Source organism: Phocoena phocoena, chromosome 18, assembly GCF_963924675.1.
Source record: "Phocoena phocoena chromosome 18, mPhoPho1.1, whole genome shotgun sequence".
NCBI lineage: Eukaryota > Metazoa > Chordata > Mammalia > Artiodactyla > Phocoenidae > Phocoena > Phocoena phocoena.
The window spans coordinates 80,150,462-80,178,434 of NC_089236.1; the positions used below are offsets into that span (position 1 = coordinate 80,150,462).

The 27,973-nt window shown below is 58.3% G+C and overlaps 1 protein-coding gene across 1 annotated transcript in view; it reads left to right on the plus strand.

Annotated features, from left to right (window-relative positions):
- TMEM255B (transmembrane protein 255B) overlaps window positions 1-27,487 on the plus strand; it is a 31,344-nt gene extending 3,857 nt beyond the window's left edge. The window contains exons 2-9 of the mRNA XM_065896191.1: window positions 2,279-2,421; window positions 4,992-5,054; window positions 13,520-13,609; window positions 16,238-16,318; window positions 18,058-18,143; window positions 19,172-19,331; window positions 22,317-22,460; window positions 27,320-27,487. Of these exons, the coding sequence (XP_065752263.1) occupies window positions 2,279-2,421; window positions 4,992-5,054; window positions 13,520-13,609; window positions 16,238-16,318; window positions 18,058-18,143; window positions 19,172-19,331; window positions 22,317-22,460; window positions 27,320-27,487 (935 nt within the window). The remainder of the gene's footprint in view (window positions 1-2,278; window positions 2,422-4,991; window positions 5,055-13,519; window positions 13,610-16,237; window positions 16,319-18,057; window positions 18,144-19,171; window positions 19,332-22,316; window positions 22,461-27,319) is intronic.
- Window positions 27,488-27,973: the final 486 nt, after the last annotated feature.

Below are 27,973 nucleotides of genomic sequence, written 5' to 3' on the forward strand. Positions count from 1 at the left end.
AGTAAGATGCCGTGAATAATAGTGAACAAGAGAAAAGCCCACCAAGGGGACCCCAGGGCCGCTGGGTCCCAAAGGTGTAAATCGTCTCCTAGCACTTGTGGCTGTGCTTCTGTAGACACTCCTATAGTGGTTCACCCTCAACAGTTCTTATATATTTGCAGTAAAAAGTACGAGAAAACAGCAATGAAAGAGCAGGTGAAGGGAGGTGAGGGCCTCGCAGGAAATGAAGTGACCTTCCTGAGAGCTTCGCCCTCACCAGACCAGTGGGTAGAAGCGGCGCGCCCGGGCTGGCCAAGTGATTCTGAGTGTGCACGCTGACTCAGAGTTGTGTGTAATCTATTTCTGAGTGCGTGACAATCCCTTTCTTGGGTGGCGTGACCTTGACCTGCCGTTAAACTTTGCCGACGAGACTGCGGACGGGGCGTGTAAATCTTCAAAGGCACAGTCTGGGCCGGGGGCCCGGGGTCATCTGAGACAGTGGTTGAGGTCAAATGAGCAGCCGCTTCCCCACCAAACACACACACACACACACACACACACACACACACGTCCATTTAAAAAACGTTGGTGTGGGAAGAAGCAGCACGTCTTTCTTCCATCCTGTTTCGTTTTGGAGTCACAGGGATGAAGATGGCTCACCTTCCCACAGACGAAACACACCCGCATGGCTGTGTTCAGTGTGGAGCCTCGGCCTGCCTCTGCCTGGCCTGTGTCTCTGCCTCTGTTGTGTGGTTGCTGATGACCACGTAGAAACAGGCGTATCTGAGATCGAATCGCTGTGATAATGATTACAATTACGGTTATTGTAAGCGAGGCTTGCCTGCCTTCCCTGAGACACACGAGAGGAAGAACGGTTCACACAAAATCCAGGAGTCAAGGCCTGAGGGAGGAAGGCACCAGTGATGGGAGGTTTCCTTTCTTGGGTTCTGTGACAGTTAAAATTAGCTCTGGCTACAGATACCAGGACATCCACAATAGTGGTTTATGGTCTAGAGATTTAATTCTGTTACCTAATCAAAGTTTGGAGGTGGACAACCCAGGGCTGTCTTTCTGCTCTGCCTCTCTTTGTGTGTGACTTCTATTGTCAAGGTTCCCTCGTGGTGCAAAATGGCTGCAGGGGCTCCACCTTTATGTTCACATTCCAGGCAGCGGGAAGGATGAAGGGGAGAAAGGCAAAGGGACTGGCTCCTTTAAGAGATTTCCTGTAGGTTCCACCCAACATTCCTTGTTGAGATGGAGATTATTTGCTGAGAACATAATCACCCAGCTGGAGCAGAGGCTGGAAAATGCCATCTTTCAGCTGGCGTGTTTCCACATCCAATAATTGGGGCCTGTTGACAAGGGGAGAGGGTAATGGACGTGCAGGTGGGCAGCGGCGGGCTCTGCACAATTTCATACTTTCTCTCCACCCCTTCCCATTTGATCACTCGCGTGTTTGGCACTGAGCCAGGTACAGGAGTGGAAGAACACAGGATGCCTGCCCTCCGGGGAACGGCTCGGTGTGGACACGGGGGCACAAGTGCACCCATGGAGCAGCGTGGACGTGCTGGCCATCGCAGAGAGACGCGTGCCCCCTCTCTGTGTGGGACCTGCTCGGCCTGGTCCAGGGCAGGGTGCAGAGGTCCTCTGCGCAGTCTTGGAGTAGGGCAGAGTCCAGGGTCACGGACTTGGCAAGGCCCAGGGGTGCTTTTCATGCAGGTAAAGTGCTCAGTAAGACCAGGTGCGGAGCAGATGCTCCTTAAGCGGCCAGTGTGACTGCTGCTGTGTGGGGTGAAGCCAGGACGGAGGCCGTCGGGGGACTTGGAACCCGGGGAGGGCTCAGCCACCCCCTGACGTTTACTGAGAAGCTGCTGTGCGCGGGCACTGTCTCAGGTGGCAGGGACGCAGCGGGGAAGGAGGCAGGGCCCCCGCCCACCCTCACGGGGCTCGTCATCCAGACGTGTGGGTGGTGACAGTGCCTGGAAACCCCTGGGTGCGGTGGGGGCCACAGGGGAGGGCGGCCGTGCAGGGGTACCGGCGGGGTCTGGGTGCCCTGTAGGAGACGACGGTGAGTCCTCAGGGCGGGCGGAGGGGTGGCGAGGGGTCCCGCTCTGAGCACGGGGATGGGTGGGGAAGAATCAGGCCGTGGTGGTCCCTGGGGAGCGCGTCCCAGGCTCCTGCCAGCAAGCAGCGGGGCTGCAGCAGAGATCCAGGCTGACCCGGGATGCGCTCAAGATCCTGGGCCCCCCTCCCCAAGCCCAGCCCCTTACCAGCTGGCTTCTTGTTTGTCCTCCCCCAGAAGGGTTTGCGAGAAGAAAGAAGACTTCCCTGTGGTTTGTGGGGTCTCTGCTGGTGGTGTCCACCTCCATCCTGACCGTCGGCCTCGCTGCCACCACCAGGACGGAGAACGTGACCATGGGCGGCTACTACCCTGGGATCATTGTGAGTGGCGCGGTCCCTGGGGTCTGCCAGTCGGGGGGCCTGGGGGCCGTGGGGACACAGATGTCCGTATGCTGCTGACACGCTCCACCCCAGCCCCCCGAGGTGGAGGTTTAGGGCAATTATCCTGCATGCTCAGGTGGCCCCGTGGGGCACAGGGTCCTGAGAGGTGGGGGAGGGGAAGGAGAGGGGTCGGAGGCAAGAGGTGCGACAGGCCCTGGCCCAGAGTCTCCCCAGAGAACCAGCCCTGTGACGCCTGGACTTTAGCCCCATGAGACCAAGCTGAGCAAACCACCCCTCGGAAACTGGACTCAGAGCTTTAAAAGATGCCACGAATCCTGGATAGAAGGTGCGTTCGTGGGACCACATGGGATCAGCAGGAAAACGAGCTGACGTGGTCCTCACCTCTGCTTCTGGGCAATAACCCCACGAGGTAAACCCACAGCCCAGCCAGACCTGGCAACAGCGGCCCCCAAATCCAGAATCCTCCAGACTTCCGAACTGTGGAATTGTGTCCATTTGTTGGCAGTAAAATTTGCTCCAAGCGTCTGCATCGCACTCAGGGAGCGTCTGTGAAATTGCTTTTTATCAGATACGATGCCCTGCAAATGCACCAGAGCCCTGAGGGGCCGTGTCACCAAGATTTTAACCAATGAAGCTTATTTAATCTCATTACTCTCACTAGAGGTATTATGCGGGTTAGTCATGATGTGGATAACATTTTAACAAGGATGAAGATATTTTACAAATATCATTCATTTTCTCTTTATATTTTTCTTTATTTTTAGATTTTATCTGTGCTTTATAAATCTACATTATCTTCCTGTGTATACTTTCTGAGTAAACCTACATAAATAGTGTCTGTGCAGGTAGTATTCTCAGTGAGCTTCCGTGAGACTCTGCTTCCCGGCCCGTGTCCTGGACGGGAGGGGAGCCAGGGATGTGGAGGCTGGCGGCTGTGAGGACGCATCCCCCAGGTGACCGGCAGAGAAGGTCGATCTTGAGTAGGATTTTGCAGTGTTCTCTACGCTTCACTGGCTCAGGATTTCACCTGGAGGTCACCTTCAGAACATCCTGGGTGTGTGCAGAGCCTCGCTCTGCAGAGAACCTGACTCCTGGGCGAGAACCAGAGTGAAATGGGCTGCAGCTCAATGGTTCTGAAAGCAAACAGTGGACATAACAGATGAGGTTTGCTCAAAGAAAATGGGGATAAAAGTCACTTCTGTGGACGCATGGCGTCCGACCTTGAGAGTTATAGCGAGGGCGGGTCTCAGGAAGAAACTGGGTGAGAAGGTGTAAACACCTCAACATTTTGGAAAGAGGAAATTTTTCAAATCCAAAAAAATGCAACTTAGTGAGACTTAATAGATATATTTTAATACATTTATGTTGGAGTGAGATTGTGATATTTTGAAGAAGATGCTCATCTTTCCTCACTCCTTGAGAATTCTTAAATTATTGGTGAAAACTACATCTGTGCATTCACGTCCGTCTCCATAGATATAATACTTGCAGGTAAAGACATCCTTGGACGTAAATAGGTCTCATTTTTAGTGCATTAAATCTGGCACCATGGTTAGAGATGCCACAGCTGTGTGAGTCAGTCACGCGGCTGTCCCCAGGCTGCTGCCTCTGCCTCTCACGGTCACTCAGAATCCGACGGGCCGGGCAGAGCTGAGGGTCACCTACTGGGTGGGCTCCAGTGCGGGGTCTTGGGGCGGCCCTGTGCCTCTGAGAGGGGCTTGTCATCGGCTGCTTTGAGCGGTGCCTCCCCTGGCGTTGCTGGAGCTCTGTTCTTCAGGCTGAGGGAAAGCTTAGGAATTCTTCCCAGGCGGGTGTTGGGGGATGAGGCCACCGGCACCCCCAGGCACACTCGGGTGATGTGAGATGAGCACAGTCGTGGTGTTTCTCCAATGTCCCAGCGTCACCTGCACCCAGGCCGAGAGCTGAGGCCGAGGAACAAGCGGACTGGTTCTCAGGAGCCCCTGGGTGCCCTTCCTGCCTGGGCTGGAGCCCCCATCCCACCTCTTCCTGCCCCAAGATTACATGTCTGGCTGCTCACCTGAGTCAAAAGCTCATTTCTAGGGGGTGTCAGCCGTGTGCGTGTCAGAAACACCCTTGGTTCCAGCTTCCTGTGATACTCCCTGAGGGGTCAGCCGTCCTCCCACGACGGCCCAGGAGAAGCTCTCAGATGGGCCTCTCCCTGACCACCAGGCGTGGAGGATGGGTCACCATGAGGAAGTTCTCCTGTCTGGGTGGGGGGCACGAGACACTCATTTCCCGGAATCGAGAGTTAAACTGACGTAGGAGTTAAAACATTTGAACACGGAAGATGAGACAGGTCTGTTTCAGCAGCTTCTATCCCGATCACTGGCTTCGATGGATCCCGAGAAGCCCACCCCAACGGGCATGAACCTACCTGCCGCTTAATGCTTTGGGCTCTGTGAGGGGGGGATGGCTGGCCTTGCTTTTTGATAGGATGTCCTGAGGTGGGTGGTCACTGTTCCCTGTGGGCATTAGGCTGCCAGGCGTGTAACCCGAGCACTTTCTCCCTTGTTTTTCTTTGGTGTCAGCTGGGCTTCGGATCTTTCTTAGGAATTATTGGCATCAACCTGGTGGAGAATAGAAAGCAAATGGTAAGAATGTGCATTGTTTCTTTCAAATGTGGTTCGTGGGGCTGTATGCCGGCGGGGGGTGGGGAGTGCTGCCCCTATAGCTGTGGGTGTTCCTGGGAAAGCCCCTGCCCCAATCCAGCACCCCCAGGGTCAGTGCCTAGCTTCCCAGGCTGTGGACTGTACACCCCAGGACTCAGGGTTGAGTGGGTTCCATTCACATCTTAGGCTAAGTGAGCATCGCCCCTGGGATTGTAGGGTACATTCTACAACCTCCTGTGGTGTCTTAGCAGCTAAGGTTGGGCCATGGGAAGAAAAGTTTAGGGGATGGGGTGGGTTGGGAATGTTGGTATTTAGTTTAAATCGTGGCGTATAAGGTTCAGGCAAAAACACGTGTGTATGAACGTCTGCCTTTGAGTCAGGGAGCCTGGCATCTCCTCCTACGTCTGGGGTGAGACGACGGCTCTCCCAGACTGAGGAGAGAGAAGGGGTCAGTGGAAAACCAGGAGAACCGTGGTTCAGAGGTCTTTGCAGAGGGCATGTCTACAACTGTTTGTCTGTGGGACGTATGAGTGCCAACTGTGATCAGTCAGGTTACAAACCTGACTTTTATTGATCATTTCAATTTGGAATCTGTCGTGTTGATGCAGTGCTTTGGGGAAGAGAGCTATAAGAATAGTTAATTCTTAGTGAATTCAAAATAGTTAATTTTGCCAAATCATTGTGCCAGCCAGTGTTGACTTTTGAGAGGGTTCAGGGAGGATGCGGTTGGACCATATGCCCTTTCTGTCTCGTCTCCAAATCATCGTAACAGACTGTGCTGGCGTGTCCGCCTCTACCTGCACCGGCCGTCATCCTGAGGTATCACCAGGATCACAGTGGCTGCCCTGGGCTTTCACGGGTGTGTGAAGGTGTGGAGAAGGTGGAGACTTGCACACAGCTGGCGGGGATGTGAAGTGATGCAGCCACTTTGAAAAACAGTGTGGTAGCTCCTCAAAATGTTTCGCGTAGACTTACCGTAGAGGAAAGCGTGTGCTGTCGTCTGCTTCTAGTCTGGCCCTTCTGTTGGGTGTGAAGCGGGGTCTCCTCGTGGATTTGTGTTTCCTCGATGACTAATGATGTTGAGCCTCTTTACATGTGCTGATTGGCTTTTTGTATGTCTGTTTCCGGTTGTCGTTGAGAAATGTCTATTCAAGTCCTTTGCCCATTTTTAAATCGGGTTACTCGCCTTTTTATTGTTGAGTTGTCCGAGTCCTTTATATATTCTAGATACAAGTCCCTTATCTGATATATGATTTGCAAGGATTTTAGCCCATCCCGTGGATTGTCTTTTCACCTTCTTGGTGGTGTCCTTTGAGGCACAAAAGTTTTCAATTTTAATGAAGCCCGATTTATCTAGTTTTTCTTTTGTTGCTCGTGATTTTGGTGCCATTTCTAAGAATCTCATGCCAACTCCAAGGTCATGAAGATTACCCTTATGTTTTCTAAGAGTTTTATCACTTACATTGAAGTCTTTGGTCCATTTTGAGTTGATTTTGTATGTGGTGTGAGATAGGGGTCCACATTCAAGCTCTTGCATATGGCTACCCAGTGGTCATGGCACCATTCGGTGAAGAGACCGTCCTTTTTCCGTTGGATGGTCTTGAGACCCTAATTGATAATCACTTGGCCATAGATGTGTGTGTTTAGTTTTAGACTCTCAAGTCCGTTCTGTGATCTGTGAGCTTCTGATAGAAATTGTGTTGAATCTGTAGATCAGTTGAGGGAGTGTCGCCCCATGAACTTGGGGGTGTTTTCCATCTCTTTAGATCTTCTTTCAACAATGTTTTGTCATTTTAAGAGTTGAAGTTTTGCACTTCTTTTGTTAAATTTATTCCTAAGTATTTTATCCTTTTGGAGGCTATCGTGCATGGAATTGTTTTCTTAACTTCCATTTTTGGATTGTTCATTGCAAATGTATAAAAATACAATTGAGGGACTTCCCTGGTGGCGCAGTGGTTGACAGTCCACCTGCCGATGCAGGGGACACGGGTTCGTGCCCCGGTCCGGGAAGATCCCACATGCCGCGGAGCGGCTGGGCCCGTGAGCCATGGCCACTGAGCCTGCGCGTCCGGAGCCTGTGCTCCGCAACGGGAGAGGCCACAGCAGTGAGAGGCCCGCGTACCGCAAAAAAAAACCCCAAAATCTAATTGATTTTTGCATGTTGCTCTTATATCCTGCAACCCTGTTGGCCTCACTCATTAGTTCTAATAGTTTTTTAGTGGATTCCTGAGGATTGTCCGTCTATGAGGTCATGTCACCTACAAATAGAGATAGTGTAACTTCTTCCTTTCCAAAATAGTTGCTGGAGTTCTATTTCTTTGGCTTTGGCAAAAGAAATGTGGGCCTTGGAGTGGGAGGATAAAAATCCAGAACTGACCCTAGCCCCCAGACAGGGTCCAGCCTCCCAGGAAGCCACCCTGAATCCCAGGCAAGACGGGGCCACCAGGTTCCATAGACCAGAGCTTTCTGCCTGAGGTTGCGTGTGTTGTCTGTAGAATCTCATTTCGGCCCTTTCAGGAAAGCATTCCTCCAGAATTACCTTGTACAATAAACACGTGTTTCACCATCTAACATTTAAGTTAATATTCGTGAGAGCTGAAACCTGTGTCGACCATTAGTATGTCTGTCATCTTGACTGTCGTGAGCCTCGGTTTCTTCACGTTCAGGATTGTTGAGCATCCGAGTCAACGCACGCGAGAACATGCAGTGCCGCGCTGGTCCGTAACGGGTGTTCGGAGACTAGTAGCCGTTGTTACTTACTGTATTGAAGCACGGAGGTCAGTCAAAACATTCAGGTTGTAGCAAAGGAAGCAATAGGAAGCTGAGAAAACGTCAGCTGGAGACAGTGCTTGTTTCAGATGCTTCTAGGTTTGCAAGAACGCTCTCTTTTCCCTTGCTTTCTCTTCATTTTAAGTTTTTGCAATAGAAAAATTTAAATATATGCAGAAGTGGACAGAATAGTATAACAAACCCTCTGTATCCGTCTCCCAACTTCATCCAATGTCGACTCATGACCGATCTTGAGTGGTATTTTGAAGCAAGTCCCAGATATGGTATCATTTTTTCTGTAAACATTTTACTCTGCTCAAGCTAAGGGGTGGAATCTAATCATTACAAATGGCTCCTCTACGATCTCTATCCGTTATGGCATCAGTCTCCAGTGATGTCCAAAGAATGCCCTCAGCGGAGTCAGCTTTTGATATTTTCCCATTGACGAATGAGTTCTTGCTTTCTCCTTGCCCAGACATCAGAGTCCCTGATTTCACCAACAGCTCTGCAGTCTAGCTTGGTCCCCACGGCCGGGGATGGAGAAGTTAAGGGCTTAAAGCAGCTTGTTAACTGCCGCCTCTGCCCACCCGCAGCCATATGCACGTGCATGCACACACACACAGACACACGCACGCACGCAAGAGACACACACGGACACACAGACACACATATACACACACAGACACACGCACGCACGCACACAAGAGACACACACGGACACACAGAGACACAGACACACATATACACACACAGACACGCACGCACACACACAAGAGACACACACATGGATACACAGACACACACACAGACACACACAGAGATACACACACAGACGCATACACTGGAATCTTCCCGGAACATAGTTTAAAACCCCCTGAACTAGAAGGACCGATGGGACGTCACTTAGCGGTAGAAGCGCGTTTCCTACAGAGGATTAGGGTACCGGCCTCCGTCTGCTGGGCTTCTGCTCCTTCGAGTGTTGTGCTAGGGGGTCCTGGCTGTGCCCTCCGGCACCCCCTGCTCCGGGTCTTGACATCACAGGAGTCTCCTCGGCCCTTCACCTTCCCGTGTAGAAGCCAAGCTGGTCTCTGCTCCGCCAGGACTGAGCTGGGCGGGGCTGAGACAGCAAGGCCTCGAGGGCTGGGCAGGCAGACATTGGGGTGCTGGGGGATCTGAGGGCCATCGGGGAGGAAGCCTGCGAGGTCCACGGTGACCCACGTGGAGGCTGTGCAGGGGGCGCTGGGCTTTCCCCGTGAGGGCCCACTAGTGATGGGGTTCCTGGCAGGCAGGGGCGGGAGGGTGGTGACCAGGTTCACACGCTGTCCCGCCTCCAACCCCGTGCTCCACCAAAGGGCCTGCACACCCGTCCAGTTCTTTCTTCAGCTGGGGGCTGGGGCTGGGGGGGTGGGGGGACCCTGAACTCATGGGGCTTCGACCTGTACATGCAGCTGGGGGCCCCTTGGGGCGGACAGGGGAGAGGCAGTGACGGCAGAGCAGAGCTGGAAGGTCTATCCCCAGGCTGGGGCAGGAAGGTGGATGCTCTTGGCAGATAAGGCCCAGAACCAAACAAGGCGTGTCAGTTCTGTTAATAGTTTCAAAGAACCAACTTGCAGTTATCTCAATTCCCTTTGCTGCTTTTCTGCTCTGTTTCTTTTATCTCTGCTGAAGCCTTTCCTAGTGCCTTGCTTCTGCTGGTTCTGGGTTGAGTTTGCTCTTCTCTCCTAGTTCTCTAAGGTGTTACCGCCTTCTCCTCAGTGTGTGTGTTCACAGCTCTCACTTTCCCTCGGTCCTGGTTTAGCCGCGTCGCCTCTTGCCTGGACCCTGTGTTTGGGGCTAGTTGCTCCCGTCTCTACTTTCTACCGTTCATCTGGCTCCAGGCAGCCTCCTTCTTATCACATCCTTATCTGTTTGGTGTTTGTTTTTGAAAATCACTTTCCCCTGCTGGAATGTAGTAAACTCTGTGGGCCCAGCGGAGATTTGAAGATGACCTTCCCCCACTGAGTAACAGCTGCCCTTCTCCCAGAAGAGACCCTGACAGGACAAGGAGACACAGTCCCAACCCTAATCTAGTGCCTTCCTTAGTTGCTAGAGTCACAAGACAGACCCTGTCTGCGACATCTGTCGGGCCCGGCAGCCCTCGTGTTAGAGAGGGGCCTTCGGGGCGTGAGCGGGTCCTTGTGGTTGTTAAACCACTAGGCTGCTCGAGGGGCAGCGAGGCCTGGAAAGGACGTGGCGGCTGTGACCGAAACCAGGACACGCAGGCCTCGGCCAAGGGGCAGCTGCTCGTCCTGGCCGGTTTCCTATTTCCAGCCCGAAGCGCTGGAGGAGAGAACTTCCAATGTCTTTCCCAGCGCCGTCAACTGGACCCTGGTGGTTCCCGGGCAGTAGCACACGTGCGGTCACCCCAGAGCCGAGTTTACCACGTGTGAGGTGGTGCTAGCTCTGGCTTTTACTTTTTCCAGGGCAGTGGGAGGAAGGGCAGCCGAGCAGAGTCAGCTGAAGGTTGATGAGGACGTTCAAGTCGTGGGGACGTGTGCAAACAGAGTCAGAACACGTTTACACACCCAGCTGTGGGCAGCCCTGCGTGCTAGGAGACGCTTTGCAAGTTGTGTGCTGTCTGTGGAGACCTGGATGAAATCCGGTGGAGGTGTGATGTGAGCGTCTCTCGGCCGAGACTGTGACCGAGCCACAGTTGGGGCGGAGCCGGCCAGTGGCCAGCGTGGAGCAGGGCGTCCTCTGAGGCATTGAGTCGGTGCGTGGAAGACTCACCAGGGCAGCGGGTCCGACGATGGCTTTGCTCACCCGCTGGTGGTGAGAGAAGCAACAGGGCCTCAGGGGCCACTTCTGGGAGCGTCTCACGTGACTGCAGTGCCTAGTGGACTTCCTGAACCAGCACCCGTGCTGGAGCACACGGGGCTGGGCAGACACCCACTTCTGACGAGGTCCCGGTGACCAGGCTAGCCGCAGACCCACTGGTCCTAGGAGACCCGTCGCTGGGGACAGCTCCACTCCTTAGGGACACTGGCAGTGGCCCTGAGGGAGGCGGGGAGGGGGAACGGTGCCATCCCAGGGGTGTCAGGCCGCAGGCTGCGTGGCTGTCTGCAGGAGCAGGTATCCCGGACCGAGTGCACGGCTGGACCCGGTGCCGGCCTGGCGTCTGGACAAAGCAGGTGCTGGGGAACACTTGCTGGGGGAGCAGTTTGTCCCTCCCATCGCTTTTGTGCCAGAAAGTCATCCTCCCTTCCTGAGGTCACAACTACTTGGGGGTCTGGGAGGGGCCGGGGCTGCGTCTGAACTTGACTGTAGCTGTGGCCTCTCCGTAAGGCTGGGGTGGGAGTTCCGGGTCAGAACCGGTACTTTCCCTCCCTACGCGGCTGGAGTGTCAGGATGAGATGGGTGCCCCATGCTGAAGGACGTGGAGCTCCAAAGCAATGTTGTTCAGGTTGCGTCTCTGTGTTGGGCCCCTCTGGCCGGAAGCTCTGCCCAGCTTCCTTCCCGTCGGGCTACGGCATCCAGGGCCCTCGCGGTCAGTCACGGGAGCTGCCCTGCTCTCCGGCCGATGCTAAGATGAGACGGGGCGGCCTCGCGCTCCAGCCTCTACGAAGGATGAACCGTGGGCTGAGCGTCTCTGTGCGAAGGGCGCGAGCCCGGGGCGGCTGGAAGGTCCGGGGAGGAAGCGGGAGGACGTGGCAGGCAGAGCAGACGCAGGCCTTTCATTCGCTGGAGACGCAGGCCTGCCTGGCTCCCGGGACAGCGGAAAAGCGCCTTCTGAGTCTTTTATGTGTTTTCCTGTAGTTTGTCACAAGGCAGTACAAGCCTGGGAAGGCTCGGTTCGGTGTGGTTTCTGCAGTGATTTTTCCCACCACTCTTTAGCCAGCCGCGTTGCATTTGTGTGCGGTAACTTCACGGAAAGGGACCACGCGGTCTTCCTCCCCCAAAATGAGGGAGGGTCTGCCCCTGGCCTCCCTGCTCGGCATCGAGGCCCTGCTGGGGTGGGACCCCCCCTCGTGTCTCAGGGCAGCTCCTGCCTCGTAGACCTAGAGCACCTGGGCGGAACGTGGGTCTGACCGGAGCTCCGCAGAGCCCCAAGGCGAGGTCGCTGCCGTTGTTCAGATGCAGGCATGGCTCCCCGCAGGGGGTCCCCAAGGTCCCTTTTGATCAATTCTCCGTTACTGTCAGAAGTGTCACATGGGGGGAAGGGCCCACGGCAGCAGCCGGGCTTGTCACACCTGCATCCACACAGCACCTTCAGGGCGTGGATCCGGCGCATGGAGAGGTCAGCCGCATGGCTCCTTCTCCGGATGGGGACACAGGACCAAAGGGGTCAGCAGGGCAGAGGCCCCCACAAGGCTGGGCGACAGCTCTGACGTGCGGTGTCAGGGGACAGGTTTCACTTGGAAGCAACACGTGGGGCTGGACCTCAGGCCTGTGGGCTGCGAGGAGGGAGCCCGGCCACCCTCCCCCTTGGGACAGCCTTGTGTGGCCCTCCCGTCCATTCCGTCCCTTGAGTAGCCACTAGGAGCCTCACGTCAAAACGGAAATCAAAGTTGCAGTCTGTCAAACCAGCCCACGTTTCATGCCAATCCCTGTGCTTTGTTGAAGAAACAAATCCCTCAGGCTGACGAGGGTGGGAGGGTGAGGCCGTGCAGGTCAGTAACCCCAGAGCCTGACTCGGCCACGGGGAAAGAGGCAACCAAGGAACGCGGGTGGTGGGAGGCAGCTTCTGGCCGTGTTCTCCAGGCTGGAGGCAGACGACCTATACGCGCGCGTCGTGCTCTAGCTCGCAGCTTGTTGCTCACAGGTCTGGGCTGGAAATCCCGGTTACTTTACACACCTTCTAGGACGGAGTGAATGCACTGACACGTGGCTCGTGGCTGCCACGGGGGTCCTGCCGTGGTTGGCAGGGTGGACACTCGGTGTCGCCAGTGGCAGGACGTACAGGAATTTTGGTACCACTTTTGCTGTCTGTTTTGGTAAACCTGAAATTGTTCCCCGAGAGAGAGAAAAAGATTTAAAGAAATGGCCAACAGATGTAAGAACAGGTTCTCAGCCTTGATAATAACAGAGAAATGCACATGGAGTGGCAGCGAGGCTTTTTCTGCCGTCAGATGGCAGAACCGAGAAACGAGCAGCGAGCCCTGTGTCCTTTGGGACATCAGGGGGTGGGTGTCTGGCCGTGGGGCGTGGGAGCGAAACACATGCCCCCTCAGATTCTGACGTGCAGAGACCCCCTACCTTGTCCTGCTGGCAAGCGTAGCTCCATGTGTGTTCCAGGAGATGGTCCTGCAGAAACACGCGTGTGTGAGCCCAGACTTTTATGTAGAACGCAATTAGGGTCTTTGTAGCAGAGTCTGTAAAAGCAAGAGATTGCAAACTGTTTAAATACCCTGGGAGGCCCACCGTTACCCACAAGGCCGTGTGGGGGGGACCACAGCTCCCCATCCAAGAGCTCCTGCCTCTGACCCTGTGAAATAAACAAGGCAACCAGGACGGGTCTTGCTTAGTGGGATCCGGCCTGGGGCGCCGCCCCGGCCGTCGTGGAGGGTTTCTGGAGAGGCCGTGGTGGGAAGTGAGGACCCTGCAGGGCAACTTCGGGGGTCGGGGCAGGGGGCCTCGGGTGGGTGGGCGCTTGGGGCAGATTTCTGATGAGACTGAGCCTCTCCTGTCTCTGCTTCCAGCTGGTGGCAGCCATCGTGTTCGTCAGCTTCGGCGTGGTGGCTGCCTTCTGCTGTGCCATCGTGGACGGCGTGTTCGCTGCACGGCACATCGTGAGTTCTTCCCAGTCTCCCTCATTCTGCTCTCAGTTGCTCTGTGGGTTTAAGAAATAGTCAGAAGTTCAACTTCCTCTTGCAGGACGCAGCTCGGTGACCTTCACAGTCTGACGAATACAGATGGTGTTGGCCAATCGCAGTCTTTTCTCCTGTCCCTCCCCTCGCTTCCTCCAAAACTGACCCAACATGCACCCCCTACCTCAGCCATCCCATCATTAGAACCAAAGTCCTCAACTTCCCACTGACGCTCCTCAGGCCCCTCTTTAATCAGTAAGATGAAAGATGTCCCGGAGCCGGTGCCCCACGACTTCCCAGGCTTTTTGCTCAAATACGTGTGTTGGGACCTCCTCACTGGACGCTGTGCCCATGAGGTCCCTCTGCCTGTGTCATCCTAACGGTGGGGAAGCCGGGGGAGGACACGCCACGTCAGACACTCGTGCTTTGGAACCGTGGGGCGGTGGCCGGGACCTGCTCAGAAGGAAGGGCCGGGCGCTGCTGCTCTGTCCACCAACCCTGACCTGGCGCCCCGTCCGGGCCGGGAAGGACCCGCCGGCATTTCTCTGTGGCCCCAGCGGGTCCTGTGTCAGGTGGGAACGCGACACGAGCTCAGGGCTTTACGTGCACTCGTTCACGTCGATTAACGCTGAACTCTGAGTGGTTTTATGCTTATGAAGTTTCTTAGGTTATAAAAAGTGCCGGCCCTGGTGGTAACGTTAGGCTAAGCTTTACAGTCGCTCTTCTTGGGACTATTCGGTCAGTTTGAAATTATTTCCAAATAAAAGGCTTACAGAGTGCTGGTCCTGGGAATCCTTACCGATTCCTCTCCAGGAGAGGCAAAGGGCCAAGGAAGGCACAGTTTCACCCTCCCAGTCAGGTTTTACAACTAAAGAGGCAAGTACGGTTGATTCCCGCAGCCTCCCTCGAGCCTCAGGTGTGACGAGCACCCCCTGTCCGGGGTGTAGGGTGTGGGGCTCAGTCCCCACGTCCCTGCACTTTTCTTTCTTTCTTCCTTAGATGGGTTTTCAGCTTGCTCTAGCTGCATGTGGCCAGTGTGCCCAGGATCGGCTGTCCCGCCAAAGCTGGCCTGCCAGTCAGGGACTTGGAAGTGAACAGAGGGGCTGAGTTTCCAGGTTGAAAACACATAGCCTGAAGCTGCAGGGAGATGGCTGTGGTTGAACTATGGAGAATCAATTAAAAATGCCCTTTTCTGGGCTTCCCTGGTGGCGCAGTGGTTGAGAGTCTGCCTGCCGATGCAGGGGACACGGGTTCGTGCCCCGGTCCGGGAGGATCCCACATGCCGCGGAGCGGCTGGGCCCGTGAGCCATGGCCGCTGAGCCTGCGCGTCCGGAGCCTGTGCTCTGCAACGGGAGAGGCCACAACAGTGAGAGGCCCGCGTACAGCAAAAAAAAAAAAAAATAAATAAAGCCCTTTTCTGCAGCTTGTAACTGGCTATCGGCACTTCCCGAGATTACAACTTTAAGATGCCAACAGCTGGGATAGAAAAATGTGTGGAGGACGACCCCCACGTCGTCCTCACCCCCAGGGCAGGTGAGCTGTCATCCAGCCCACTGTGGACGTGTCGGGGGTGATGGGGTCCGGCAGGCTGGCACCCACCAGGCCTGGGAAGACTTCATGAACATCCACGACGACCCCGGTCCTCAGGGGCCTGTGAGCCTGTGCCCGCCGGCGTGTTGCCCTTCTGGTCGATTCCAGCCTCTGGGCTCAGCCTCTGCCTGGACCAGGCCCTCCTTTCTGCCTGTAACCAACCGAGCAGAGGGGGATGAGGTCCTGCATCTGGGAGGCAGCCTCAGGGAGCCCCACCCTCCTGGGGGCAACAGAGGTGGGGTCTCGGCCTTGCGGGCGGCTTTCTCGGGCCTCCCTTCCAACGCACTGGCTTCCCGGGTGGAAGAGCCTCCCCGGCCCTCTGTAGGAGCGAGACCGGCCCTGCCTTGTTTCAGGGCTGCACAGGACGCCTGGAGTGGCCCCTTCCCAGCTGCAGAGCCAGGAGGCCCTCCCGGGTGCCCTTACGGTTTGGCACCATCTGCCCTATGAATGTCGGGGACAGACCCACGGATGGATAGTTGGATGGGCACATAGGTGAATGTACGCTCCGGTGGTTGGTGAGTGGATGGGTGCGTGGAGGGAGGGGGATGGATGGATGTGGATGGATGGATAGAAGGATGGATACATAGATGAGTAAGTGATCAGGTGGACGGTTGGATGGATGAGTGGATTAGGCTGAAACCCACCTTGCTCCCTCCCTTGTGGAAAAATTGCTGTGCTTTGAGGGAAAGAGGCAGGAGCCAGGGGGTCTCCTTGTTGAGACTTGTACGGGAGCACGACCACCTCCCTCAGCTGCCCTGTGTTGACCGATGGAGGGAGCTGTGTCCCCTGGCCGGCAGGGATGGGGTGCCTGCTTCCCTGCTTCCTGGCTGCAGGAGCCCAGCTGCTCTGGGATGAGCCCTGGTACTTCCTGCTCTTTGTACTCCTCCTGGGAGGGGTCCGTTGGCCTTGGCCTCTCTCCTTTGGGCTCAGAGCCTGCGGCGACAGGTCTGAAATCACCTCCGGTCCCTCCTGATATGGGGGTAAAGCTGTCCCATTCCATCTGTGGTTCTTGGTCTCTAGGAGCCCAGGCCCCTCACCGCAGGAAGGTGCCAGTTTTACTCCAGTGGGGTTGGCTACCTGCACGACACCTACCAGACAGAGGTGAGTGCAGCGCTGGTCCCGCTTGTTAACCTGTGTCCCTGGTCCAGATCTGACGTTCTGTCCCCAGCACGCCCTCACGTCGTGCTCACCGCGCCCGGTGAGGTGCTTCACTCCGGAGTCACAGCTGCCGACTGCCTGTGGTGCAGCCCCGAGTCCACCTGCCCCGTCTGTGCGGCTTTCACGATGAGCTTTTTATTGACGTAATTAGTGCACTAAAATCTAGGATGCTACGTTTACACTGGCCCCAAACTCGCCGGCTGTCCCTGGGCCGAGGATGTCTGCAGGGTGATTTCACTTCTGTTTCTACGAGTGGCCGGCGTCTCCTCTTGGACCATCCCCGGTGGCTGCATGGCTCCCTCTGTCCTGCCGTCTCACGCAGCTCTGTGTGGATTTATCGGTTTAACTAAACGTGGCCTCTGACACTGCGCACAAATGTCAGGAAGGAGGCGCGCAGGGCGGGCAGCAGACGCCGTGGCTGAGGCCGCGTGGCTGGCGGCGGGGGAGAAGGGGCCTCTGCTACTGCCCCTCAACAGGGGGCGGCACACATCTTCTCCAAAGGCCAGGCCTGTGCTGCTGGAGGGAGCCCTGGGGACTCGTCCTCTTCAGCGGGGTCACCGGGCCCCCCACGCCCTCATGCTGCTCTGTCCTTCCTTCCTGCTCACCGCAGTGTGTTCCGTGCGGTACTGGGGTCACAGGGGTGACACCTCCCAGGAGGGAGGGATGCCTCCCAGCAGGGGGCACCTTGGGTCAGGATCAGGGTTAGGTCTCGCGACCTCCAGCTCGCCGTCCTGTGGCTCCGACCTTCCCGTGTGCTGGCTGCCAGGCTCAGAGCCCGGCGTTGCCCTGACTGCTCCCCTGCCCCCCTCGCTGTCCCTCGGTTCTCACCTGTCAGGCCGTCTGCCCAGCCCCCTTGCAGGCCTGAGTCACACGGGCTCACTTCCATGGCTCCCAGCAGCCTGTCTCTGGTCTCCGCCCTATCGGGACTGTTTTCCCAGATTAATCTTTCTAGGACCCCTGCTGAAGCCCTCCCACTCCTGATGTGGGTGGCTTTCGGGAGTTACTCACAGAACCCTGAAAGAAAGGCTACATGCCCAAGGGTGGCTTGAGGTGCCGCTAAAGGGGCCGGGGCCTCAGGGAGGCCCCAAGGACCTCTGGGGTCAGGCCCTGCCCCTGACCTGCCCCCGACCTGCCCCGGGTGCTTGGCCTCTCAGGCGACCCCAAGCCTGCTCGAATGTCTGTCCTCACTCGTGCACGGCCCTCCCTCCAAGTCCTTCTCCCTAGGGTCCCCGTCCTCTCTCTGCAGCTGGGTGGTCTCTGCCCCACTTACCTTCCACACGGGGGTGGTTACAAAGCGCCGGGGGAAGGAGGGGAGGCCTCCGTGTGACCTGGGGAAGGGCTGGCTTGGTCAGACTGGGCGGCCGGGAGCTGTCCTCTGGGAGGTCAGGAAGGGGCTCCCATCTGAGGGGTCCCCACCTGCAGGCTCCTGGGGACCCCCCGCCCCTCACCTCATCCAGCAAGCTTTGGCCTGGTCCTCTACCTCTCCCTGCAGGGGGTCCCTGTGGCCCCCCCAGCCCTGCTGTACCTGGACTGGGTGGAGGAAGGGGCAGGTCAAGAAACATGGGCTCAGGGGAGGCAGCTGCCTGGCTCGTGGGGCAGAGGGGTGGGTCCTTACGCCCAGGGAGGCCCCTGCCCGCTGCGGCCTGAGGACAGGGGCACCTGACCGGACTCTATGCTCACAGGTCACCTGCCACTCCCTGAACGGTAGATGCCAACTGAAGGTGAAGAGTAACACCTGTTACTGCTGCGACCTCTACGACTGCCACAGGTGAGCGGGGGGAGCCCGACAGCCGCGAGCCCCACGTCCCCGGACTTACCCGCCCCGCTCTGCATCCCCGTCCTTGCACGCTGCACCCACATCTCGTTCAGCCCTCACACATCCTGTGAGGCCGGGGCATGGGCTCCGTTCCACAGATGAGAGGACCGAGGCCCGGGGCTGCCGGGAGGTGGGGGGCAGGGGAGGCCTCCCGGGGAGCCCTGTCCTGCTGTGGGCTGTGACCGGCACAGGTGACCCGTTTCTTCCTCCCCGGGTGCTGGTGCCCTCAGGGCCTCCACCCGGAAGGCTGGGACCCTGTCTCTGCCTGATGGTCTCTCCGGTCTGGGGACGGGGACGACGGTTTGCCCTGTGTCCTCCCCCGTCCCATGGGGCCCAGAAGCGCTGCTCTGTCCAGCTTCTCACCTGTCGTCTGGACCAGTGCAAGGTCCCAGCTCCTTGGGAAGCAGAACCTTCCCCACATCGTCTTTTAAATTTTGTGTTAATAGCTTGAATACCTACATTAAAGCCAACGGGGAGTTTAGTGTTGCTTCTTGGAGACCCCTCCCTGAACTGTTGAAGACCCCAGGGGTGTAGGCTGCAACACCCTTCCCCCAGACCAGGAGTTCACCCCATTTCCAACCCGAGGCTGTGGTCCAGAGCCTGCGCAGACCACGACCACGGGGCCCGGGCCACGGGCCCAAGACGAACCCCCTCCGAGGTTCACCCCTCTGTGCTCCCTGCCAGGGCGGCCAGCAGCCGCTAAGCCCTGCTGGCTCCGAGGGTGACCGGGCCGGGGCTCTGTCTGCCGGGGCCCCTGTTTGGGGCAGGCTGTCCTGCTCAGAGACCTGGGCCCCCTCCCAGGTGGCTTCTGGGCTCCCTGGGACAGCCCTGCCCCCAGGGCCTCCCTCCGCCACCTGAGGGCCTGGGCCCTCCCAGCAGAGCCCCTGGCCCATCAGTACACGGAGCGTCTGCCCCGCTGGCTCAGGCGGCGAGGTGGCCCCCCTGCAGCCGTGGGTGACGCTGAGCCCCTCCCTGCACAGCACTGAGCACCCGCCCACCTACTACGAGTTCGTGGGCGTCCGCGGCTGCCAGGACGTGCTCCACCTATATCGGCTGCTCTGGGCCTCGGCGGCGCTGAACGTCCTAGGCCTGTTCCTGGGCGTCGTCACCGCGGCCGTCCTGGGGGCCTTCAAGGACATGGTGAGTAGCGCCCGCCGCGCACTGGGCAGACTCAGCGATGGGGACGTGGGCTCGTGGAGGCGGCAGCCGTGCTGACCGCAGCCTGGGGGCACTTCAGTCCCTCCTCCCCGAGGCTCGCGCCACCTGAGCCGGTCCAGGGAGCGCGAGTTCAGCGGCAGAGAGGGGCACCGAACCTGGCGCCTGACGGCTGCGTCCATCCCTTGGTGGCCCGCTGAGCACGGAACCCCAGCGCCTCCGATCCAGTAGATCTGGGGCTCAGGCCCGGCTTCCCGAAGTCAGGTGACTCCAAAGTGAGCCCCCGAGAACGTGCTTCAGCATCTGGGCGGCCCTGGGCAGGGACCGCACTACAGGGCCCGTGCCTGAGGCCACCCTGCAAGCCTCTCCGTGGGCAGCGTCCTCTCCAGGGGACCGGCTGTTCCAAGCCGTGTTCTCGCACGGGGCCCAGATGGCACCTCCCGTGACCTGACACTTCATCCGTGGAGGTGCCGCACGGGAGGCCACAGCCGCCCACAGACCAGCAGCCACCCGCCCATCGCCCGGTTTTAACGAGGAGGCAGTGTAAATGCACGTGCAAACAACCCCTGCAGGCCAGACCCCGTCCACAGCCCACACTGCCGAGGGGTGGTTTGTTACCTCTGCCCCAGAGACTGTGGCCCTTGGCCGCATTTCTCAGCCTCACCTGGAGCCTCCCGAGATCAGTGACATATTTCTTGGAGGTTTCCTGACCCCAGACAAAGACCGAGATACCACGGGAGACCCTGGCGACCCCCCGCCCCACTCCCACTCTGCGTGGTGCAGACGCCGGGCCCAGCTCCCGCTCGGTCGCAAGGTGTCTTTCCGTGTGCGCACAGCAAGCATCCCGTCCTTCAAGGACGAGGGCCGCCTGCCCCCGGGACGCCTGGGGTCTGCAGGGCCCACAGTGCGGTCTGGGGGGTCCCTTGGTGGGGCTTTTCGTGCTGTGGCCAGGTCGGAGTTTTCTCTCCTTTCTCAAGGAGAGCGAGGTTAGACTCGATGGCTACACAGAGTGTCTTGTTCGGGTCCTGCCCCTGGGAGCCCGGGTGGAGTCTGCTGGCTGTCCCCAGGGATGGCCGTTAGCCCGGTGGCTTTTCCAGAAGAGGGCCCTGTGCTCATGAGTTTATAATAAAACTGCTGGAGCTTCTCTCGGGAATGTAGCAACGCCCCAGAAAGGCCGCTTGTCACGCGGGACACAGAGTTACGTGTCAGCCCCGCTCTGGACAGTTTCCTCTCTCACACCCAGAGCTCAGGGGTGTTGTAAGAAGTAAGCAAGGTGATTCCTTAAAATTTTATACCTACGAGTAGATGCTCTCGTAAGTTAATGGATCTTATAATTTAAGAATTATCTTAAGGAACGAAGACACGTCACTAACCACCCAAAGCTCTGGGCACTCAGGGCTCCGTCCCGTGGGGTGCTGGGTGGGCGGGCAGGCAGAGCGTGGAGTCTCGGGTCTGCAGAGGGTCTCCCGAGGTGGGGTTGCCCTGGCAACGTGGCCGCGCTTACAGCCCGGCCTGGCTGAGGAAGGGTCTGCGTTGGCCTCAGGTATGAGAGCTGCAGGTGGACAGTCCTCCTGGCCCAGCTGGGGTCTCCTTGCCGTCATGGGAGGCTCGGAGGTGAGAGGGTGCACGAGGGGTCAGGGCAAGACCAGGCAGTGCAGGCACCTAGCGTCCCCCGCAGAGTGGCCGTAGTTCCCAGAGCGAGGCCATCTCTGGGAGACCCCTACACCTCCACCCCATCCTCCCCAGGCCCTGAAATGCTGAGCCAGGCCAGGCAGCTCCTCTCCAGCCCATGACGCCGTCTGGACCCTCGACCCACGACCCTCACCAGCCCCCTCGGCCCGGATCCCCTTAGCCAGGCCTCAGGCCCGAAACGCTCTCTGCAGCCCTGGGGCCCAGCTCCGGTGGTACCGGGCCACGTCGGGGCGCACACAGTCGGCCCTCAGCTGTGCTTGTCCGTGAATAAGGCATCGAGGCATCGAGGTGGCTGGGCTTGGGCCCCGTCTTGAGTTTTCCGTCCTCTCTCCCTGCTTTCAAGCTGCCTGTTCCCTCCTCGGAGTTAAACTGACTCGCCGCGCAGACCAGAGCTCCTGGTAGGAAAGGACGGAGCCCCGAGCCTGTGGCACGAAGGAAGCGCGACGGGCCTCCTCCTTCCTGGGCCGCCTGCGAGGCAGCTCTGGGGGGCTCGCTGCCCTCCCCCTCCTCAGGACCCTGCTCTGGCACCTCCGGGGCTTTTGATGAGTTTTCAGATGCTCCGTCTGTGCTGCTGCCCATGCTGTCGCAGCCCCTCCCGGCTCTGCAGGGCCTGCCCCGTGGGTGTCAGGCGGGATCCAGGTTCTGGGCTCTTAGGGAAGGATGCACCTCTGGTCTGGGAACCCCCAAGCCCCCCATCGGGAGCGGCTGGCCTGCCTGTGGAGAGGGGTCCGTCCTACGGCCCGTCCTCTCTGGGGGCGGGTGAGAGGTCAAGAATCAGGGCCCACGTTCGGTTTTCCTTTGGGGAACCAGAGCCTCCCATGAGCTAAGGAAGCTGGAGTTGGAGGAGTTTGGGAAGCTCTGGTCTTGGCTGTGCTTCTCTAGAAATCCCTGTGGCCAGAGCCCTACCCTGGCCTGTGCCACCCGGAGCCCCTGTGGGGAGAGGGCCCTGCTGACTAGAGCCGGGGGCATCTTTGGAATCAGCGCCCCTCGGGGATGCCCATGACACACGCTCCTGGAGCAGACAGATGGGGTTTCCTCACTTTTCCAAAAAAAAACCCAAGAGAGCCTGGGCCTAGCTGGGCCTCTCGGCGGATCCCGGGACAAACAGGAAAAGGAAAAGCAAGAAGAAACCCAGCTTTTGGGCTTTAGTTCTGGTCGGAGAGAGGCTGGTGGGAGGACTCGGAATCTTTCACTTGGGGACTCCGCCTTCCTGAGCGGCTGCCGGACGGGGCTCCCCAGAGCAGGGCTCGGCTGACATGTCTCCATCCTTTGCGGCAGGTCCCGCTGTCCCAGCTGGCCTACGGCCCGTCCACAGCACCTCAGGCCCTCTACAACCCCGCCCAGCAGATCCTGGCCTCCACGGGCTTCTGCCCGCTGCCCCCGGCTGTCCCCACCTGCTCGTCGTACCCGCTGCCCCTCCAGGTAGGCCGAGCGTCCCCGGGCCGGACGGTGCTCACGTCCCAGGCAGCTGTCGTCCAGGGAGTGCAGCTTGGGTGGGACACGGGGGTGGGGGGCTTGGGTTGAAGGAAAAGGGGGCGGGGGGTCTACGGCTCCCCCTGCCGATTTAGACAACGGGGTGATGCAGCTGGTGTGGACCAGCAAAGGGGGTGGGATGACTGAGGGATGTGGCAGGTGACCCCAGGCCCCGCGCGGGACGTTCGGCATCCCCGGGGGCATCTGGGGCATCCTTTGCTCCGTGTGGCCCTGGTGGCCCAGCCAGCCACGTCTTTCGGGGCCTTGAGATTTTCTGACCCCTGACCAGGTCCCACACGAGCTGGCTGCAGTTTCCTGGCCAGAGCAGCCGGGGATGTGCCAGCTGCCGGGCCCCTGTGACAGGGCAGCGTCACTGAGTAGAGCCGAGGGCTTGCCGGCGCTTACGAAAGCGGCAGGTGCACAGGCCCCACTCTAGTACAACTCTGGTGGCCTTGGGGCTGCTGTGGAAGGGGGCACGCGGGGGTGAAGCCTGTTCATAGAGCAGCGTCCCACCCGACCAGCTGCCACTGTGGTGACAGGGACGTCCCCGGATGTTGCCCTGTGTCCTCGGGGGGCAGAGGTGAGCGCCTCTGGCCCAGACAGCCTGTGGGCCTCTGTTTTGGCGGGGGCAGGGCAGTGGCCTTGGCACGGTCTCTGGTCTGTGTCAATGACAGCAGCCCCTGAGCGGTTCTGGGAAGTTCGTGGGGTCAAGGTACCGGAGGGGCTGCGTCTGTGTGCGTGGGCAGGTGGGGTGCTGAGAGCCTGGCCGTTTGCTGTGAGGTCACACATCTTCACCTGCTGCCTGGGGTCCCAGCGCTCGAGGAGCGATGTTGACGGGGCCTGAGAACTTTTAAGGGCCAGCGGCTGTTTAGGACAGGTGTATGTATCCCCCAGCTCAGGGACAGAGGCGGCGGCCGGACTTGAGGAGGGGCTGAAGGGAGCATGGTGCCCGTCTCCGCGGCCCCTTATGACTCAGAGGAACCCGCAGACTCGGCCCGGCTGGCCGCCCGGGGCTGTGGCACAAGCCCGGCCAGCGAGGTCCGCGGTGGCCTCCCCAGGCCTGACAGCTAGTGGGGCTGGAAGCGGGTGTGGGGTCTCTGGGCCCCGGGGCGCAGCGGGTGTGGCGAGCTGAGAAAGCCTGCAGCCTTGTCCTGCCCGGGGCAGGCCCGCTGGGCGGGGATTCAGGGGCCGCTCTACCTCCCCGTGGAGGCGCAAGTCCTTCCTCTCTGCGCCTGGCTCCTTCCGCTTGCCGTGAATGTGAAGCTGGCGGCTGTGCGCCCAGGGCTCCGGGGGCCTTGGAATTCCCAGAGGAGGCTGTGCCACGTGTCTCCGAGGAGTGGTGGCCCACGGGCTGTGCCATGGGAGGCCTCCTCCTGCCGATGAGGGGCAACCCCTTAGCCACCCCACCAGTCCCGAGCAGGCGCCCTGGCCGCACGGGGACCCGCAGGCTGAGTCCTGAGTCAGGGAGGGGCCTGGCTCGAGAGTCCTCCCATTTCTAAGACATGAAAAGGAATTACCCAAGCGTCAGGAGATGAGCTGGCTGCCAGTAACCCACGGTAGCATCACTTCTCACGGCGGGTACGTCAGCTTCCCCGACACCCAGGTGGCCGTCCTTGGCGGCCCTCGTCTTCCCTGGGAGCGTCACCTGCATCCCACCTCTGGGCCATCCTCCCTGGTCCCCATCACGGGAAGGACCACGTCATCTGAGCGTGGCCTGCGTCCTGGGCTGTGCTCTGCCTCTCATCTTCTTAGTTTGCTGAACCCAGAACGTGAGACCACAGCTGGAGGGATGGCCGGACCCATGGCTGGTTGGCCACCTGTGGTCTCAAACACCAGCTTGGAAATGCACGGACGCTGAGGAATGGGTGTGCTCCGCGGGCCGCTGTCTCCCGTCCTCCCAGCGTCCACCGCGAGGCCCCACAGTCACGCCCGCACACGGGGACTCCAGGCAGCTCTGGGGCGTGGCTAGGGGGCAGAGGCGATCCCCGCAGGGCCCTTCCTCCTGGCTGAGCCCCGGCGTTTGGCTGGTTTGGCACCAGCCTCCCGCAAGCTTGGCCGCAGGGAGGACCCGGGGAGGACAGCACCTCATCTGGTGCCTGCTGCTCTGGGTCCTGACCTGAGGCACTGGCAGGTGTCCTGCTTCTGTTCCCCCAGGAGACAGGGCTGCAGGGTGCGGGCGTGGTCTCCCCTCCTTACCGCTGGTGCTGGAGAACACATGGCTCTCTTCCGGTGTCGTACTCCAGCCTCATCCACCTTCGGGCCTCTGGCTCACAAACAGCAGATGCTCCAATTCTCCCTCCCACGGGAGGCCTGGGCTCCCTCGACAAGGGCCTAACAGCTTTTATCACCGGCACATGTAGGAGCGTAATTACATACACGTCAATAATCAGATTTCCAGCAGATGGCAAATCAATGATGCTATGTGTCTCGTCGGGAGGGAAACGACAGATTGATGTTTCTGACTGTGTTCCCATCGGAGGAGGAAAGGGATATTGCAAGTGTCCTGTCCAGTCATTAGCAGCGGAAAACACTCCCGCATAATAGAAGGAGTGAGCAGCTCTTGGGGCTGTTTGGAGCAGCTGGTCAAACGAACAATCGCCTTTGGGCTTCCCTGGCGGCGCAGTGGTTGAGAGTCCGCCTGCCGATGCAGGGGACACCGGTTCATGCCCCGGTCCGGGAAGATCCCACATGCCGCAGAGCGTCTGGGCCCGTGAGCCATGGCCGCTGAGCCTGTGCGTCCGGAGCCTGTGCTCCGCAACGGGAGAGGCCACGACAGTGAGAGGCCCGTGTACCGCAAAAAAAAAAAAAAAAGAACACTCGCCTTCGAAGAAAACCCACCTTCCTTATTCCCAGGGCCACCTGGTCAGGAAGTGCAGGAACAAGGACACGCCAAGGATTAACTCACATCCTGTAACTAAGGACCTCGCATCCTGTAACTAAGGACCTCGCATCCTGTAACTAAGAGGCTTTTTGTCTGCCCCCCGATGGGATTGCCTGTGTGGACAGAGGCTAGTTTCCTCCGTGGTTCCTGGTGGTTTGCTCTGTGGTTCCTGGTGGTTTTCTCTGTGGTCTGTGGTGGTTTACTCCGTGGTTCCTGGTTGTTTGCTATGTGCTTCCTGATGGTTTGCTCTCTGGTCTGTGGTGGATTACTCCGTGGTCCATGGTGGTTTGCTCTGTGGTTCCTGGTGGTTTACTCTGTGGTTCCTGGTGGTTTACTCTGTGGTTCCTGGTGGTGTTCTCTGTGGTCTGTGGTGGTTTGCTCTGTGGTTCTTGGTGGTTTTCTCTGTGGTCCGTGGTGGTTTACTCTGTGGTCCGTGGTAGTTTACTCTGTGGTTCCTGGTGGTTTGCTCTGTGGTTCCTGGTGGTTTACTCCGTGGTTCCTGGTGGTTTACTCTGTAATCCTTGCTGGTTTGCCATGTATTTCCAGCTGGCTCCTCTGTGGTTCCCACTGGTTTATTCCATGGTCAGTGTGGTTTACTCCCTGGTTCTCTCAGCTGCTCATTTCTGGTAAAGAACTGACCACACACATGCCTGGTGGGAGCTGGGGACCCACAGATCTGAGGGATGTTCTCTAGAGGTTTCATTTGTCCCCTGAGGTCAGAAAGAAGTGTGAGTTTGAGAGAAAGAAAGCAATGGAGGTGGGCAAGGGCCCAGGGCCCTTGGATCCCTAGAGCCCTGGCTTGTGAGGAAATTCTCTCTCAAAGCCCGAGGTCTGGGGCTCCTCCAGGGGGAGGGGGCAGGCAGGCTAGCATCCCTGGGCCCTGGGCACCTGCTGAGCAGAGAGCAAGGAACTACCTGGCCCCACCGAAGACGAGCGCCTGCATACACTCGCCTGTGTCCCATCACAGAAGGGGTCGCTTGCTTTATTTAATGTTGGTTTTAAGCAGGCATTTTTAACCTCTAGAAGTTAAAAAAAGGAAATTAAGAGGCTGTTGGCGGGTGGAGGAAAACTGGAAATTTTATTAATTTAAAGTCTGTGGCATGCCCCAACATTCTCTTTGCAGAATCACTTTTTGCATCTATGTGTATTAGTGTGGGTTCTCCAGAGAAACAGAGCCAATAGCATGTGTGCACATAGTAGACACAGGTAGAGATATATTTATAGAAAGAGATGATACAGATATAGATATATAGAGGGAGAGAGCCCAAAATCTGCAGTGCAGTCCGCAGGCTAGAGGTCCCAGGAAGACAGATTTTGCAGTTTGAGTCTGGTCAGTTTGGAGGCAGAATTCCCTCTCCCTCGGGAACCTCCGTCTTTTCCTCTTCAACTGATTGGACGAGGCCCACCCACACCAGAGAGGGTGATCTGCTGGTCTACATGTTCATCACGGCTACCAAACACCCTCAAAATGACATCCAGACAGTTTGAGCAAACATCTGGGCACCGTAGTCCAGCCAAGTTGATGCATAAAATTCACCACCACACTATGTGGAAAATGTGGATGTTCCTGTTTTTTCTGTAAAATATGAAGTGTTGAGTGAACCCAGGGCCCCAGATGAGCTGGGCAGCCTCTTCCTTAGACAGCGTTTGCACGTCCATGCATCCCAGTGTCAGGTGGTCACCAGCCACCCTCCTGAATGTCAAGACCTGAATGTCAATGTGCCCACAGGCGAGAAGGGGGCCCAGTAGGGCTGAATCGGGGCCTCCCTGCGGCCCCCTGGGAATGCATGCTGTTCAGGGAGCGGTTCCCACCAGGAGGGACTGGGTCTGGGGGTTCGGGCCAGGGTGGGATCTGAGGGGTGCCAGTGGCGCTGGGCATGTCCCCGGGCTTCCATCGGCTGAGGAGGCTTTTTCTGTTTGGTTGCAGCCCCCTGGTGGCTTCCCGGCCTCACCTGGCTCCGACCTCTCTCTGTCTGAGGATGTGCAGCCTCCGTCCCAGCCCGGCTCCAGCTGCCGGCCCCCCCCGAATGCTCCCCCCATCTTCGCCCTCACCCACTTCCTCCCCGGGGAGAAGCCTCCCCCCTACGCACCGTGATGCAGAGGGTGGAGACTGAAAACTAGTTTTTGGCTTGTTAGAAAACAGAGCAGCTTCTACAAACCCTGCTTCTGTGGCCAACCTCCTGGAGATGCCCGAGCCCTCCTCCCCTCCCTGGGCACATCCGGGCAAGGAGAGGCCGGACTGTGGCGGGGAGCCCGGGTGGCTGAGGCCACCTCACCCTGTGTGAAGCCACACACCAAGCCGTGCTAAAATGCCTGCCGGAGCCGCCTTGCTCTGGTGGCATCACTTACAAAACAGTTTCATTTTCCTCCTAATTAGTTAGCACTATTATGGTCAAGGGGACTGCGGCAGGTGCCCCCGTGTGAGGACCACTTTTGAGGAAACGCACTGTGTTTGTATTTATATGTGTGTCCCTGGCGAGGGCAGAGTCGCCACCCTCAGCGCTGCACTTCTGGTCCCCATGCACTCGAGTGAAAACTTGTCCCAGCTCAAATATAAGTGCTGTTTCCAAGGCCTGCGAGT